Source organism: Diadema antillarum, unplaced genomic scaffold (genome assembly GCF_040938485.1).
Source record: "Diadema antillarum isolate AM-2024a unplaced genomic scaffold, OU_Dant_1.0 seq00000821_RagTag, whole genome shotgun sequence".
In the NCBI taxonomy this organism is placed as follows: Eukaryota; Metazoa; Echinodermata; class Echinoidea; order Diadematoida; family Diadematidae; genus Diadema; species Diadema antillarum.
The window spans coordinates 1,815,668-1,832,974 of record NW_027271698.1 but is presented as its reverse complement, the minus strand read 5'-3'; the positions used below and the strand labels follow the sequence as shown (position 1 = coordinate 1,832,974).

Below are 17,307 nucleotides of genomic sequence, written 5' to 3'. Positions count from 1 at the left end.
TGATATTATATGCCTACAGAAGGGAAAATAACGTCATGAGCTGATGAAGAGAATGAAGGTGAAAAAATAAAATCATCAGAAAAAAAGTTGTATACATGGGGGTCATATTTCTATATGGGATTTAATTTGTAATCATTATGCAATGAGTAAGACGACAAGTCTTATATTCCACTTTCATTATACAAATGGGTGTATTTCTATTGGGTTACTGAAGTTTTGGCTCATGCATTGAGAAATGACGATCACATCAAAGGAATTTATTTTGGCCATGATGAAGTATGTTCAGTTCTACACTGTATACATGAGATAAAAACAGCACTTAGCCACTTTCAAGCTTTCAATGAAAAGCAAGTGGATTAAATGACAATTTTTATAAAAAGAAAACACTTATAATCGTTATAGGAAAGGATAAAGATGATGTGGGGTTTTGGAGTTTGAAAATATTGTGACAGAAATATAAAGAAATATATTGGGATATTTTATAGTTGAGTTGGGGGATATTGAGATATTGAGTAAAATAAAGAGATTGCTGGGTTCATGGAAACAGAGAAGTCTAACTATTGGGGGAACCATTTATTTGAAAGCATTTGCACTTTCAAACTTGAATTATCCTCATTAATATAGTGCCAAACTTGGTTCTTTTAGAAATAAAAGAATATGTTTTCCACTTTATTTGGAATGGCAAAGATCATATATTAGAAAAAGAAAATAAAGTATATGGAGATGATGAGGGCCAAGGATGATTAATTTCCGAATTTTATTTGTTAGCACAAGATTTCTTAATTTGAATTGTAAGCAGGAAGGTTTTGGTTGCATTGTATCAGGTGTTTGATGCAAGGTGTTAGAGGTACCTGTATGTGTGTGAAGATGGGGTATAGATTGTCAGGTGCATGCATGAGATGGAGATAATAATTATGTGGTGTAGACCTATTTAGTGATTGAGGCTGCGGGGATGTGCATTCAGTGTTCAAAAGTGTGTTTTGGTGTGAATTGGGTATTAAGTGAGTGTGTGGATGTGTGAGTGTGTGTGTGTATTGGGAACTGGGGGAGGGTAGGCCTACAGGTCAAGTTTTAGCTGGTTTCCTTTTTTTTTCTTTGTAAATTCCTGGTGATGCATGTTTTATGTGTTTTCATTGTTATTGCATATTATAGTGTTACTAGAACTTTCAAAACAGGTTGTTATGAATATAGATAGAGAATGCAAATGATCAGCTATATGACTGATTTGTTATTGAATTATTTGAAAGAAATGAATAAAAATTCTTTTTTTTTTTGGTAGAAATGACCAGTGGTACAGTATAATAATGTAAGGATTAATAAATTAACTTTAAGTTCAGGGGTGTGATGTGACTATCCTCAATTTAATCGCCCCCCCCCCCCAAAAAAAAAAGAACTCCTTGCATAACAAAACCAACCATAGGCCTATACTTCGCTGAGCTCTCTAGGTGCTGTTCAGCCAGTCAGAATGTTTGTTTTATGATACAAATTTCTCATACAAATTATAGCTGCATGGCCCCCAATCAAAACAACAACAGCAACATACAAAACAACACATGTTTAAATCGTTTAGATTGGTCATTTGAACAACCTGACCAATTAATATGCATGATCGAGATGAACGACTGTACGCCCTTCTTCTCAGATAATGAAGAGATATATTGCTCAGAAAAATGATTGTCACAAAATGATGCTGATCTCTGAACTTACTCGCTGAATCAACGATTGGGCATGCCTTCCATTGTTTACTAACATAATGTGGAATGAGAGAACAATCTTAGTCTCTATAACTTTTTGTTTTGTTAGAAATTAGAGTGCAAAGTCAAAAAGTGTGTGAGAAGAATTGAGATTTCGCCTGGAAATTGAGTAAAGAACAAAAAGTCTACAAACAGAGCAGTGTCATGTTTATCATATTTTCACAGTGCTGAATACAAAATTATTCAATAAATTCCATGATTCATCTCAGTTCTTTATTGATAAACACTCCATTTTATATCTAAACATATTCTGATTTGGTCATTGTTATATCTAATTGCCTTTAAGATTTTTCTGTTATCGGTTGTTCTTTTTTCTCTCTCCCATTTTTACTGTATGTGTTTCCACCTGCATGTCTGTATAATTTGTTTTGTACGTGTCCATAGATATTGTACTCATTGTATGTGGACCCCATGGAAGAACAGCGTTGCCATGTTGGCAACGCTGAATATGGGCAATCCACCCGTTTTTTTATTTTTATACGGAAATAAATACCATACCATACCATACCAAGGAATACATTGTTCTGTGATCCTATAAGCGATCTGTGATGCAAGTCACAAAACATTTATACGACGAATGGACACAAGGCTAATAATACTTGATAGTCGGCTTCACACGCTTGGTATTCCTGCTTTACTCTGTGTTCATTATTTGCGTAAGTCTACCAAATATTTTACTAATATAGAAGGAAATCCGATCATCATTGCCCAATAAGTGAAGTTCACTGTAATGCAATTATTATTTTCTCGTTTTTCGATTCAGGATGGTGGTAGTTGACTCGTTTGTGTTCACGTTCGGTCAATTTGGTCCCACATATTGAGATACGTGTGTGGGCGACGGGATTTACAGTCTATCGCTGCACGCTGCACACTCACTCAGTCACTGTCACTGTATCAGTGTAAATTAATTGTAAAATTTAGATGTCTAAATTTACGTCATCATACAAATAAGGAAATAAGGCAAGTTCCAGGGAGAAGCGACGGTGAGAAGAGTTCAAGAGTGCATACGAAAGTTGAGGTACAATGTACTATGTAATGACTCATATAGACTAATCATATGTACCAATAAATTTAATTAAAAAAATTAGGTCTATCTACCTGTGTATCACTGACACTGACACTGAATTGAAGTACAGTAACAGTTAGGGGTTTTCTACATTTTTAAAATAAATTTTAGCTATTGATTATCAGCTTACATTAAGAAGTTTTAGTACACATAAATCAATTCCTCCTTCATCTTCTTTTTTTTTTTTCCTTCTTCCTTTGCCTACAGGTAGGTTGAGTATGGCAGCACCTACATAACTTCCATGTCTTCCTCCGGTGGGATAGAGTGGTTTTGTTGGGAAACAGGTGTTTCAGTATGAACGGAGCTGTGAGTGATGTAAGTCCCCAATATTTTTTTAACTTGAATATACCGTACCCATAATGAATAATGAAGGATAATGCACACTTGATATCTAACAGATTCTTTCGCATATGGTCCAGGTAGGTAAAGAACTTGGTCCTACTCACTAGGACTTACCATTTAAGGCAGCTAGAGGTCTTGGGTCTCTTTTCTCATTTGAAAATCTAGAACTTATGGGATTTTCATGTGCATCCAAAATCATTCCTCCTCACACATGTTGTCAGCGCAGCCATGTTGGTTACAAGTACAAAGTATAATTTCAACTTCCAGAACTGAATCCAGAAACATTCACAGCATAAAACTTTTGCAAATAGCAGATCATCAAAAAATTGCCAGTGCACTTCATGTACTATTAAAGATACAGCTGTACAGAGATTTGTTCAAATTTTGCATACATTTTACTTTTGCCAATCTTGGCTTCTTACAAAATTTGGGAAAGTTTCATGGACTCAAAAATGTCTGGTCTTACAGTATACCTTTCCCCAAGTACTTTTACCAGATTGTGATCCTTGTGCACATGTAGAGTAGCTTCACATTATGTTTAATTTTACTAAACTTAACTTACTTTTTTTTTTGTTGCAATCAATGTGATGATGATCAACTAGATATATAATTGATATTTCTTCGTTTTACTGTGTTGATTAATTTCATGAATTTCAATCCATGTTTATTTATGTGATTGTTGTAAGACATTCTTTTTATCTGTTCATTAGTAACATTTGATATGTGCTATTCTTCTCCCTTGAAACTTCTCCCAATACCTAGGACCTCAAGGTTAAAATTTGTGACTTGAACCAGCACATTGTGTGCATCCTCTGTGCAGGATACTTCATTGATGCCACAACCGTGACTGAGTGTCTGCATACCTGTGAGTAGGAGGGGCATGCTTTTCATTTTTATCTCTCTACTGTGAGGTATCTATGCCAGTGTTAGCCTATAATGTCTCAACAACAACAACAACAACAACAACAACAACAACAACAAATCAGTAAAGTGCTGTCAATTAACAGTTACACATTGTTCCTTGTGCATCTGTAGGACAATAGTTAAGTATTTACCTGTGAAGCTGCAGTGTGCAATGAACAATCCCTATTGTATTTGTGATTTTGTGTGAAAATGTCCTTGTCAAATGCTACTGTATAAATTCTTTTGGAAAGAAAAACATTTATGAATTCTACTCTTTTTGGTATATTTCAATGGCCAAACAAGTGTTTCCTCCTTGTTCATTTAAGCACTTGATATGATATGAATGAAACTTTATGGTTTACAAGATACAGGCATTTAAGCACTTGATATGATATGAATGAAACTGTATAGTTTACAAGATGCATGTTGTAAAGTCCTTGTCATGTACATGCTTCAATTGTTGGGATTGAACTCGCCCCTCCCACCTGGCCCTACCCACTGCTCCTAAGATCCCCTCTGTACATATTGTCTTTTTTTGGTCTTGATGTTCATTCTTTTCCACACTGCTTTCATTGCCTGGGAGCACAGTTTGCAAGAGCTGCATCGTCAAGTACCTCCAGACCTCCAAGCTGTGTCCCATGTGCAATCTCAAGATCCATGAGACCCAGCCACTCTTGAACCTCCGGCCGGACCGGACGATGCAAGACGTTGTCTTCAAGCTAGTTCCCAAACTGTTTGAAAGTGAGTATCTTTTTCGCAATTGATTGACAAATTGCCCTTCATCGATGTGAACAAACAGGGATTATTCAGCAAGGGAGAGAGGTTTACAGTAACACTAGGTGTATATAATCTTCAATTTGTCTCCCTCTACAAATTAAATTTGTTCAGATCGCAACTGCTGATCTGTAAATTGACAAACATGTCGGAAAAAGGAACCAGTGGGACTCGAACCTGTCATCTACTGCTTTCCGGGCAGCAACACTACCACCTACCAGTGACGCTACCAGCGACACTACCGGGTTAGAGTCCCACTGGTTCCTTTTTCCAACATGTTTGTTAATTTTAATACGGATCAGCAGATATTATTTTTTTTTAAATTGTGGCTTCTACTAAAACACTGAATAATCTTGCAACTTCAACTTCCAGCTCACCATTGCCCCTTGACTGTCACAACTTGCCTTTCTTACAAATGAAAACATAACCTCCTCCCTTGGCGGAGGTAATAATCTTTTAGTGGATCGTTGAGTTTTGTTTTATGCTTGGTAAATTCAACAAATCCTGTGTTCTAAAGGCTTGTGCCTGCAGCATAGTCAATCTTGCAGAACAGATTCAAAATTGCAACTAATTGACTTATTGCCCTATATCGACATGAAATAAACACTGATTTTTCAGTGTTCATTTACAAATATCAATGAAGGGCAGTTATTGGTCAGCTGCAATAAAAACAACTGGACACAAGAATAATCAATTTGGATTTAATACTCCTTCCTGCAATGTCCTGTGTATCTCAAAGAATATGCTCTTGTCAGTGCCTCTTCCACATTTTTTTTTCCACTGTTGTAAGTGGAAGTGGTGCTAGCCATCATTATTACGTCAGTCAAGGAAGGAGGAAGTTAAAGGTGCATGGTCCCGATGTTTTAGTCAAATGCGTATGCGGGCGCACGGCGCAAGTTTCCTATAGAGACCTACGCTATCGACTCCTCTTTAGCGCTTACGCTTTGGCCCACTTCCCCGAGTCCGAAGAAGTCCGATCCACTGTAGTCAGTGGTCCGATCACAGTTCGGCTCATGATTCGGCTGAGGGGGATGACAGCTTTAGCACACTTCTTTTGTGATGTCGTAATAACAAGCACATATGCGCGCACCCTGGCATTACTACAGACTGCGCAATGCGCAGAGAAGACAACGAAGGCAACGTTACTTAGCAACACCTACGCACTTTACTCTTGATGACAGCTCAACTTCGGTAATCTTCGTATCAATGCTAACGGTGATCGGCAGTATCATCAACAGCGCCCTCTACACTACTGGGACTATGCCCCTTTAAGTGATCATCAACATTGGTTTGTCTGTTTGCAAAATGACTCAAAAAGTTGTGTACAGATTAAAATGAAACTTGCATCAAAACTCGATATTGACACAGTGAACATGTCATTCAATTTTGGTAATGATCTTGGAATTTTCATGGATTTTTTAAGGATCTTTCATCTTTTGGCATATAAGGTCAACAAACTTGGGGTTCAAGCTGCATGTATTGGAGGTTTACGTACACGGTCTAAAGCGCGTGCTCTGCTTGGGCAAGGCACCATGCAATGACGTAAACAAAAGGCTTTTATTTTGGAAATTAAATGAATTGCTGGCTAGGCGAAGGTCTGTACTCTCTGAGTGCTTTTCTAGTTATCGTTATTATTATTATTTTCTTTTTTGCCACATCTTTCATATTCCAGCTGAGGAGAAGAGAAAGATGGAGTTCTACAAGTCCCGTGGCCTGGACAAGGTGCAGAGCAAGGTGCAGCAGAAATCTTTCAGTGGCAAGCTTGACCCCACTGGTGGTCACTTCTACAAGAATGATGAGCAGGTGTCGTTGTGCCTGGAGTATAGTGGGTAAGATGATTTGCCCGTCTGTGCATACATTGTGTGTGTTTGTGGCAAAACTGATGTAATCACTGTATGTTTGCCTCCTACTTACAACTCTGAATTCTTCTGTACAGCTGAAATTGATACCTCAGTCATCAAATTTGGTTAGCTTCATTACAATGCTTGTTAGAATCATGATGATCTACTTGTTAAGGTGTCAAACTACCAATGAACAGGCAAAGGTTTTAATGTGGTTGTTTTACCAGCGCTGCACACTGGCACTGGTCAGACGGTCACTGACCAGTAAAAATCACTGTCGGACCAGTAACTTTTTCAGGAATTGACCAGCGAAAAATGGAAAAACTGGGTACCTACTGGTCCGACAGACAGGTTAGACCGGTAGAAAAAAAAAAAGGGTTAGTGTGCAGCCCTGGTTTCACACAAGTTGAGTGAAAGTAAGTTGAACAAAGAGCAGTATTTTGCTTTCAACTCCAATCTGGAAAACCTTGTTTAGAGACATATTTCAACCCCAAGAAAAAACAGGACATTGCTGTTTGAAAACTCAAAGAGCAAGGTTTAACTTTCTCCATTGAAATAGATTTAGGATATCAAATCTTTATTAGATTTCTCTTTTTTAATCAAACCCATCAGGAGTTCTCCAGTAGTGGATGACCAAGAGGTACCCATCACCCAGCTGAACAAGAAGTACATCCGCTGCTCGGTCCGCACCTGTGTCTACCACCTGCAGAAGCTCCTCATGAAGAAGCTGAATATCTCCAATGACTCAGAGGTATGGACACAGTCAAACCTGTCTTGAATAGCAGCCACTTCTCTATAATGGCCACCTGCTCTATATGGTCATTTACCCCCCCCCCCCCCCCCCAAAAAAAAAAAAAAAAAAAAGAAAAAAAAAAAAAGAAGAGAAAAGCCATGTTAAAGACCTAGTGCATGGCAGTCAGCAATATTGTATCCATGATAGATTTTCAGCTTTATATAGCAGCCACAGACGCGTATGGTGCCATTTCCGAGCCAATAATTTAGCGTGTTTTTCCTTTCAGCCATGCCTGTTATGCATGATGTAATAGTTTTACTGATTGCCACTGCTGCATCACCTGCCATTTTGGTCATAGTAATGCTCTCATGGAAAGCATTTCTTCTTTTTTTTCTGTATGCATGTAAGTGTGCAATAGCATGATCAACATGAATGTTGGAGAACCTGTCTATAGTGGCCACTCTTTCACCTCCCTTGAGTGGCCGCTACAGACAGGTTGACTGTATACCTATTAATGTAGGACAAGTCCACCTTCACATACATGTGGATTGAGTGAATGCCGCAATATTTGTTGTAGAACACATCAGTGAAAGTTTGGGGTAAATCGGACAATCCGTTCCAAAGTTATGAATTTTTAAAGTATCTGCACAGTCACTGCTGGATGAGAAGACTACTAGAGTGTATGATGTCACATGCGAACAACGTTATAAGGAAAATATAAAGAGAATTTCACAAAATGTTACTTTTTGAAAAAAGTGCACATTCCCTCGACTCGTCACTGACATATGTTAAGGGTAATATTATTCCCCTTGCCTTCTGAAAGAGGGAAGTCAAGTGTTCTTTTATTATGTGAGAAAAGTGAAAAAATCTTTAATTTTCCTCATACTTTCTTTATATAGTTGTACATATGTGACATCACAAGCTGTAGTAGTCTTCTCTTCCAGCAGTGACTAAGCAGAAACTTCAAAAATTCATGACTTTTAAACGGATTGTCCACTTTTCCTCAAACTCTTGCTGATGTGTTCTATTAATATTACTGCATTCACTCAATCCACATGTCTATGAAGGTGAACTTGTCCTTTAAGTTAAAGAAAATAATTTGGTTACCTAAACTCATTTGATGTTACTGCATGTGCAGGATAATTTTGTCACCCTTTTTTGAGCTATCATTTATTTTTTTTATGCCTCCGCCAACGAAGTGGCCGGAGGCATTATGTTTTCGGGTCGTCCGTCCGTCCGTACGTGCGTCCCTCCGTACGTCCGTCCGTCCCGTTTTGTTATTGTCGATATCTCAAGAACCGTGTGGTGGTTGTACATCAAACTTGGTATGAGGGTATATCCTGGGGGGATAATACTTTGTTTGGATTTTAGGGTCACGGGGTCAAAGGTCAAAGGTCACAGGTTATTTTGTGAAAAAAAAGATTGAAAATTCATGCTTTTCTCCATATCTCGCAAATGGTTCGAGGTATCTTCATGGAACTTAGTATATATGCTTGTTCCAATGGGCAGTGATTATCTAGGGAAGTTGGGGGTCATGGTTCAAAGGTCAGGGGGTCAAAGGTCAATGTCAACTCCTCAAAATATCACTGCTTTCCTTATATTTATGCAATGCCTGAAGGTTTGTTTGTTTTTTTAACTTGATGTATACATGTATTACCCAATATATATTCTGTGGGAAGTTTCTTGCCAAAAGGTCAAAGGTCAAAGGTCAAGTGAAAGTGCTGAATTGCACTTTTTCCTCCATATCTCAAAAGTAACTCAAGGTTTCATCATGAAACTTACATATTTATGCATGTTCAACCTAACAGTGATTCTCTTCGGAACTATGAGGTCAAAGGTCAAAGGCCATGTGTAGATAATGCTATTTTCCCATTTGATACTGAAATTATACTTTTTCTCAATACCTTGAAAATTACTCAATGCATAAACTTATAAAAGGGTCAAAAGTCAAGTAAAAATCATCAGTTCTCCAAAAACCTGCACTCTGACATTTTAATCATTCATCCAATTGAACCTAGTTCTAGGAAAGTGAACATTCAGCACATTTGTGGCAAACCTGTCATTTTAATATTTTGCCAATTGTGTGAAACTGTCATCACACATTGTCAAGACATTGTACTATAGACCTATTAGGAGAACCGTGCATTATGGCGGAGGCATATCAGTTGCCGTAGCGATATATCTAGTTTTTTCATGTTCTTTCCCACTGTCACCATCCAGATTATTCTCTACTGTGAGGATGAAGAGCTGTATGAGGAGGAACCAATGAAGTATGTCTGGGTTTCACACTGGAAGGAAAAGGTAAAACAAAATATTGACGAATTACAGTGGTATCACCAATGGGATATGGTTCACCTAGTTGAGTACAGTGCACTCCCATTATAACGAAGACGGTTATAACAAAATTCTGGTGACAACGAAGTAAAACTAGAGGCCGCAAAATTACCCGCTCTTTGTTCTTTTTTGTTCATTTGTTCAATTATAATGAAATATCAGTATAACAAAAGAAAACTGCCGGTCCGAAGGACTTCGTTATAAGGGGAGTCCACTGTAATTGGTGAATGTTCTGTGGTTGTGACTACTGCAATATTCCATGTATTGAATGATACTTGATTCCTACCTTGGTTGTAAATGTGACTGCCCAGCTCAAAACCCACAAAAAGTAGGCCAAAATGAATTTCCACTTTACTACATAGTTTAAAAGAGTAAGCTCTAAGCTTTGAAATGATATATAACTTCATTCAAAAATTGATTGAAACAAGAGAGAATTATGAGGTTAGGAGAAGAGCATTTAAAGATTAGGGTCACTCGTGCTGTGCAGAAGTATCAATGAAAACATGTTCTATTTCCCAGTGAAAGCAGTGCCTGTTTGAAAAAATATGGTCCAGAAAAACTGCCAATATCTCAATTTCGGTTTTATTTTAAGCCACCAAATTTTGACAGTAGGTAGAGAAAAGATTACTTTCAGAGATTAGACAAACTGTAAACATTTGAGTCAGTCAACCAAAATGACATATTTTGGTGCATTACAGAGAACCCTTTTTTGGGGTGGGTTTTGAGCTGGTGCAGAGAGGGAGAATGGGGGCAGTGTTGAGTACACAGGTGCAGTAATCTTAAAAAATATATACCAGCAACTTGTCTATGACAATGATCCCTAGATCATTTGCTAAGTTGCTTGGAGAAAAGCAGAAGAACATTAGGATTACACTGCTGTCACTCCAAGATGGTGTTTGCTCCATGTTGTCACCCTTCATCATGGAGCAAATTAGAATTTAGTTGGACAGTACACTAAAAGCTACTGTACATTGCAGCCGGCGGTTAACTTTTCTTCCATAAACAAATAATGATCATATTTGAGCTTCTATAGTGCATATAACAAGTCAGTATACCCTGTGTGCTTTACAATAACTCTTATCCATTTTACACTCACATTATCATGCAAGCATACTGACAAGTTACATTCAAACCAAAAAGAAGAATAACATATTGAACATACTACACACATCTAAAGCTGCCCGCATTAATATACGTAACTTGCAACAACAAAAATAAAGTTTACTTTTGTAAATGTTTACTTTTTGTAAATGTTTACAAAGTGGATGTGACGCAGACTGCTCAGTTCTACAAAGAAGCCTGTATGTCTTCAATTTACAGGCCCTAGAGAAATGCCAAATATCATCCGAAGTTATCATCCTGATAATTATTCTACTTTACACGGTTCTTCAAATGCTTTTGCCAACTCCTTCTTCCATAGAACAGTGAAGGATTGGAATAATCTGCCGAGAAATATAAAACAGATTCATAAATTTGACTAATTTGAAGAAGCACTCCAGTGTCACCTCCGTTGTGATTAGCTGCACATCACACTACAGTGCTGAGTGATACTCTATCTAGAGTTTTTCAGCGTATTCATCCAGATCCAGATCTAGATCAGGCCATTTTGAGGTGATTTGATTTGCTGATAAATAGTAGAGGGACTGCATCCATCATCTTGCTTTGTCACATGTCCTCATCTCATCATGAGATGTAGAATGTGCTGTTAGGGAAAGTGAAAGTGGAGGTGCAAGGTAACTTGGCCTTCATAAAGTGTGACAAATAGCATCACTACCTGAGAGGTGGAATGTGTGTGTGTCTGTGTGATTGTTTTGGTTTTTAAAAGGGGGGGGGGGGGGCGAGGGGAGGGTATATGATTTACCACCTAGATATGGCAAAAGACATTTTGTAGTACTGTAAAACACGATATATTCGCAGCATGAAATTTTCGCGAAACGGAGCCGATGGCCTTTTTCACAGCATGAAATTTTCGCGAATTGCCACTGGCATTCAATGCGTATAGTGTAGGTAAGAACTTTTGCGTGCATTTCAATTTCGCAAATCTTGGCTCTCGCGAAATTCGCAGAATTAAAATGCACGCAAACATTCCTCGTTTTACAGTATGCATGCCCCAAAAAATTGACAAGTTTGAGCCTTTGTGTGTACTTTGAGTGCCAATTGGCATAGAAAAGGCCAAACATTGTAATGCTGTCCAAAATCCATGGCATAGAAAGGGTTAGATGTTCATGAGGTGTATTCACATGTGTTTTCAGTAGTGTCACAAAAAAAAAGAGAAAAAAATGTTGTATTTTGTACATAGTGATGTAGACAGCGATGTCTCTTGGAATTTCTTTCCCATTCATTCTTATTTTTATTTGTCCCCGCCGAACGAGTTCGAGCAGGGGACTATGAAACGGGCTCCGTACGTGTGTGTGTCCATGTGTGTGTCCGTGTGTCCGTGTGTGCATCCATGTGTAATCAAAATGTTCAATTTGCTGCTTCTCTGTCATTTATGAGCCAATTTTGATTCTGTTTACTTTATATGATAGCACTACATTGGAGCTTTGAAACTTCTACACAGAATTTCAGTTGTAACCTTTGACCTTGACCTTTGACCTATATTATACATTTTGCTACAAAATGCTACTCCTTCGCCATTTCTAACCCGATTTCGATTCCGTTTGCTTTATGTGATGGCACTAGTTGAGGGCTTCAAAACTTCTACACAGAATTTTGACCTTTGACCTTGATTTTTTGACCTGTATTGTACATTTTGCTACAAAATGCTACTCCTTCGCCATTTCTAATCCGATTTCGATTCCGTTTGCTTTATGTGATGGCACTAGGTGAGGGCTTCAAAACTTCTACACAGAATTTTGACCTTTGACTTCTTTGACCTTTGACCTTGATTTTTGACCTACATTGTACATTGGCTACAAAATGCTACTCCTTCGCCATTTCTAACCCGATTTCGATTCCGTTTGCCTTATGTGATGGCACTAGGTGAGGGCTTCAAAACTTGTACACAGAATTTTGACCTTTGACTTCTTTGACCTTTGACCTTGATTTTTTACCTATATTGTACATTTTGCTACAAAATGCTACTCCTTCGCCATTTCTATTAAACCCAATTTCGATTCCGTTTGATTTATGTGATGGCACTAGGTGAGGGCTTCAAAACTTGTACACAGAATTTTGACCTTTGACTTCTTTGACCTTTGACCTTGATTTTTGACCTGTATTGTACATTTTGCTACAAAATGCTACTCCTTCGCCATTTCTAACCCGATTTCGATTCCGTTTGCTTTATGTGATGGCACTAGGTGAGGGCTTCAAAACTTGTACACAGAATTTTGACTTTTGACTTCTTTGACCTTTGACCTTGATTTTTGACCTATATTGTACATTGGCTACAAAATGCTACTCCTTCGCCATTTCTAACCCGATTTCGATTCCGTTTGCTTTATGTGATGGCACTAGGTGAGGGCTTCAAAACTTCTACACAGAATTTTGACCTTAGACTTTTTTGACCTTTGACCTTGATTTTTTACCTTTATTGTACATTGGCTACAAAATGCTACTCCTTTGCCATTTCTAACCCGATTTTGATTCCGTTTGGTTTATGTGATGGCACTAGGTGAGGGCTTCAAAACTTCTACACAGAATTTTGACCTTAGACTTCTTTGACCTTTGACCTTGATTTTTGACCTATATTGTACATTTTGCTACAAAATGCTACTTCCGGCGGGGACATATGTGACAGTGCACCTCAAAACAAACAAAAAGTCGCCAGACATGAATTTTTAGTTAAGACCATATTCTGAAAGACCAGACTTTAAGCTTTAAAATGATGTATAACTCAAATCAAATGGACTCTCCTAACCTATCTAAATGTTGGAAAGAAAGCACAAACTCAGGAAAAGTGTGAACTGAGAAAAGAGGCTCTGAAGTACAGTGTCTATTCAAGCGCTTAATCTTTACCAAACCGTGCTGGCTGTGCGATGAATGGGACAAAAAACAGATTATCAGATTAAACTGAAATTAAGCATGCCTCATTAACACATTCTGTCCCTAATCAATGCCAACTTTCAAAGCAGTAGCACTATTTTTTCAAAAGTTATTAGAGTTGAAAGTAAAGAGTGTGGACAAGGTTTTTCAGAAATGAAAAAGGGATTCGAAAGACGCACCTAATCACACTATTCTGCCAAAAATGTTCGAGATAAACTGCTAAAAAAAACACACTTTTCTGCCCGTTTTATGATACCAAATTTTAGCATAATGTAAAAGAAGACTTGCTCTTTCAGAAAATATGAAAAAGTCAAGTTCGGCTAGGTTGACCCATTTCACTTATTTTCAGTCCTCACGCAAAATCAGTGTGTGCGACTTTATGTTCGTTTTGAGGTGCACGGTCACATATATTACGCACCGCCTAATTTCTACTTTTCCTTGTTTTCCTTGTCTTGCTGTGCAGGCAGCTCCGATGGTCCTGAAGTATCAGATCGTCATGGGAACAGCTAATGGCAAGACTGAGTAAGATAGACCTTGGGAACGGTCATCCCCGCAGCACTGCACTGATGGATGTGGGAGGATCTGTTGACGCCTGTTGCCGACCGAGAGATCTCGCACCGCTGTGAACTCAACAATCAAGCCAAGAGGAGCATACCCGTGACACGCTTTGATGCACGCGGAAATTTGTTTATCAGCCGTTTTATGATTAACACTGCATCAGCTGCTGATATTTTGCACCTATATCGCCACTAAGGATTGATTTCTGCATTGACCTCATCATTTTGACATTATTGATTTTAACCCTTCTGTTGGTGGAAAGACTTTGTTTGGACTTTCATGGGATTGGCTTTTGCTTTTGGTGATGGACATTATAAGGTGGAGGTGAAGGGAATGGCTGTGTACACTCCGACGGTGGACCTGCAGGATTTGGATGGTGCAGGTTTGGATGCTTGAACATTTTGGAAATTCCTTGTATCATACTCGGTGCACTAACATGTGAGGGTGTGATATGAGCAATAACTGGCACCCCTTTGGATGAAGTAAGTTTGAGCGACTGTGATTCGGACATCCAGAGCCGACGTGTGATGTGTGTATTCATGCAGGAAAAAGGAAGACGAAGAAGAAGATAAAAATGGACCAATGTGCAAAATGTGCTGATCATCAACAAATAACAGTGCGATATCTGTGGCAGAAGTGACTTGTGCCCTTCTACCATGTGTATCTACCGCATTTGAACGGAGAAGCATACAAACCGATAAGGAGATTCTTTTCGTGACGAAGCACTGCATGTGACAGACTCGCATCAAGATGTAAACGAAGCATGTACAAAATATCTCTGAAGAAGGGGAAGAAAGAAAAAAAAAGGGGGAAATTGAAGGCTCTCAAATCAATCAACAATCTCATGTTTTCCTATTGCATCTGTTGTGGAGCCATGTCCTAACACCAGTGCATGGTTCCATCCAGGCATTCATTTCCCCCTTTCAGATTTGGAATGTTGTTTTTGCATAAGATCGCAGAGGAAATACAAAAATTTGTATGAGTAGGTGGTACAGGGAAACCCCGTTATCACAAGCTTGCTTTATAACAAGGTGAATTGGCAAACCCAATTTTGGGTTACAGTTTTTCAGCTGGTCTCTTTTTTTTAGTGTGTTTACAACGAGATACCGGTGATAACAAGGTAAAATCTGCAGTTCTTGCAACCTCATTATAACAAGGTTTCCCGGTATATGGATGCCGACATACTGACATGAAATCCTCTCTTGGGTTATGCTATTTTTATGTGCATTTCTTTAGATGATATGCTTACAAAGATTTTTCGCACATTGACTGATAGTAATAGATTGTTTCTGAAATGTATTCAAATTCATGGATGTTTCTTTTCCTACAGAATGGTATCGACCCATTTTATTCATATGCTCCTTCCAGTTAAGTTTCTTAGGCAGGACTTCACTGAGCATTAATCAGTTGTTGCTAGGTAGGGCAATCTCTGGCAAGTTTTGTGGTTGTTGTGGTAATCTTTTGTGAACAAAGCATACATAGAAGTGTAGAATTTGAATACATTACTGAAACGGTCTATTGAGTAGTTTGCTGACCCTGGAGTAATTCAAGAAAACTGATATTCAAAGCTGATATGAACCAGCTGAATGGGCCATTGAACCAGGATGTGTGTTTCATGAGAGCATGTTACAGAGAAATTTTGCAACTTTGAATGACTGCAGTTGCCATGACAGCAGCTTGGCAATAACCAATCAGCTGCAAACACATACTCCATTGCCATAGTAACTGTGAATATCACTGTTTTCGACGATTGCAAAAACCCCTATAAAATGCATTCTCCAGCTCTCCATGATCACAAAATTCGAGGAAATGTTTGTTCCAAGTTTAACATGGAAGTGCGAGGCGGATTTGTGATAAAATGTTCCTTGCATGAAAGCAGTATCACAGAGACTCCAACTCTCCAGTTTTCGACGGGAGATCTCCCGCCGAAAACCCATTTTTGCCAAATCTCCCGTTCTCCCGTTTGAGATTTAATTTCTCCCGCCCTGGCTCAATGTCTCCCGTTGGAAAGGATTTCTTACTTATTGCTATCGTATGTTGCAAAAATGAGCCTTAGATAGCACCAGAGAACATCTAGAACCCTAGGAACTTCGTGCTTCGCACATATCAACTTGGAGTCTCCCGTTTGCTAGGGGTTTCGGGCGGGAGAATCTCCAGATCAGAAGGTGCTTGGGGTTGGAGTCTCTGGTATCATGCAGGATTTTATTCATTCCATTGTCAATGTAGTAACACTGTGACAATGCATTGACTACTTCTTTTATTGTGTAATATATTCTATGATACACAGATTGTGCACTGCACTGTGGTTTGATACGCGGATTGTACGTAACGGTACTCAGATTTTTACCATGGCAGCAGAGACTACCATTTCCGCAAGCCAACTTTCTCTCAGTTGTGTTTAAAGAAAAGATTTGTCTTGAGCTTTTTGATTTCATGATGATGACTCTTCTTGATTTGCTTAGCTAACCCATTCCCTACGGGAGCCTGGTGGCCTGTGTATTAAGTCTATAGGGATTTCAGAATTCAGTATGGAATGGGTTAGGCCTAATTGTGAGTTCCCCATATGAAGCAAAAAGGATGAGGTTGATATTTGTGAACATGTTCACATTTGTGCATTTCAAATAAGTCACAGGTGTTGCTTTGCACACTGAACATTTAAATTGTGAAATGTTTTATGTTGTTGTTTTTGCCACACCAAATACTTCATCATTGACTTTCAGTTTCATCCACGGAAATCTTGCCTTACTAACGTGATCAGAGCAATACTGTATCTTGATATGTGCATAGCAGTGACGTCAAAGCGCTGAGTATCGCTGATAACTTTATGAACCAAATTTTAAGATAGAAATATTGCAACATTGAATGTCAATGCATGGTACTGATAGCTACATCTCTAGATACAGTGTGATGAATATCTTTAACTGCTGTTGCTTTTATTTAGCCATATTGCATGCATGGCACAAAAGCGCACATATTTATGATAATAGATAATAAAGGTCTTATTTATCCAGGGTA

The 17,307-nt window shown here is 38.5% G+C and overlaps 1 protein-coding gene across 1 annotated transcript; it reads left to right on the top strand.

Moving 5' to 3' along the window:
* The first annotated feature begins 2,352 nt into the window (after nucleotides 1-2,352).
* LOC139739865 (polycomb group RING finger protein 1-like) lies at nucleotides 2,353-16,068 on the top strand. Its single transcript, XM_071650469.1, has 8 exons — nucleotides 2,353-2,410; nucleotides 3,028-3,135; nucleotides 3,925-4,027; nucleotides 4,654-4,806; nucleotides 6,512-6,668; nucleotides 7,293-7,431; nucleotides 9,634-9,714; nucleotides 14,198-16,068. The coding sequence occupies exons 2-8, from the start codon at nucleotides 3,115-3,117 to the stop codon at nucleotides 14,258-14,260; spliced, it is 717 nt and encodes a 238-aa protein (XP_071506570.1). The 5' UTR covers nucleotides 2,353-2,410; nucleotides 3,028-3,114; the 3' UTR covers nucleotides 14,261-16,068.
* Nucleotides 16,069-17,307: the final 1,239 nt, after the last annotated feature.

Excerpts from the sequence above, each read along its gene's own strand:
- LOC139739865 (XM_071650469.1), top strand. The coding sequence starts at position 3,115 with ATGAACGGAGCTGTGAGTGAT. Across the intron at positions 6,669-7,292 it reads TTGTGCCTGGAGTATAGTGG|GAGTTCTCCAGTAGTGGATG; the intron begins GTAAGATGATTT and ends CAAACCCATCAG. Across the intron at positions 9,715-14,197 it reads TTTCACACTGGAAGGAAAAG|GCAGCTCCGATGGTCCTGAA; the intron begins GTAAAACAAAAT and ends CTTGCTGTGCAG.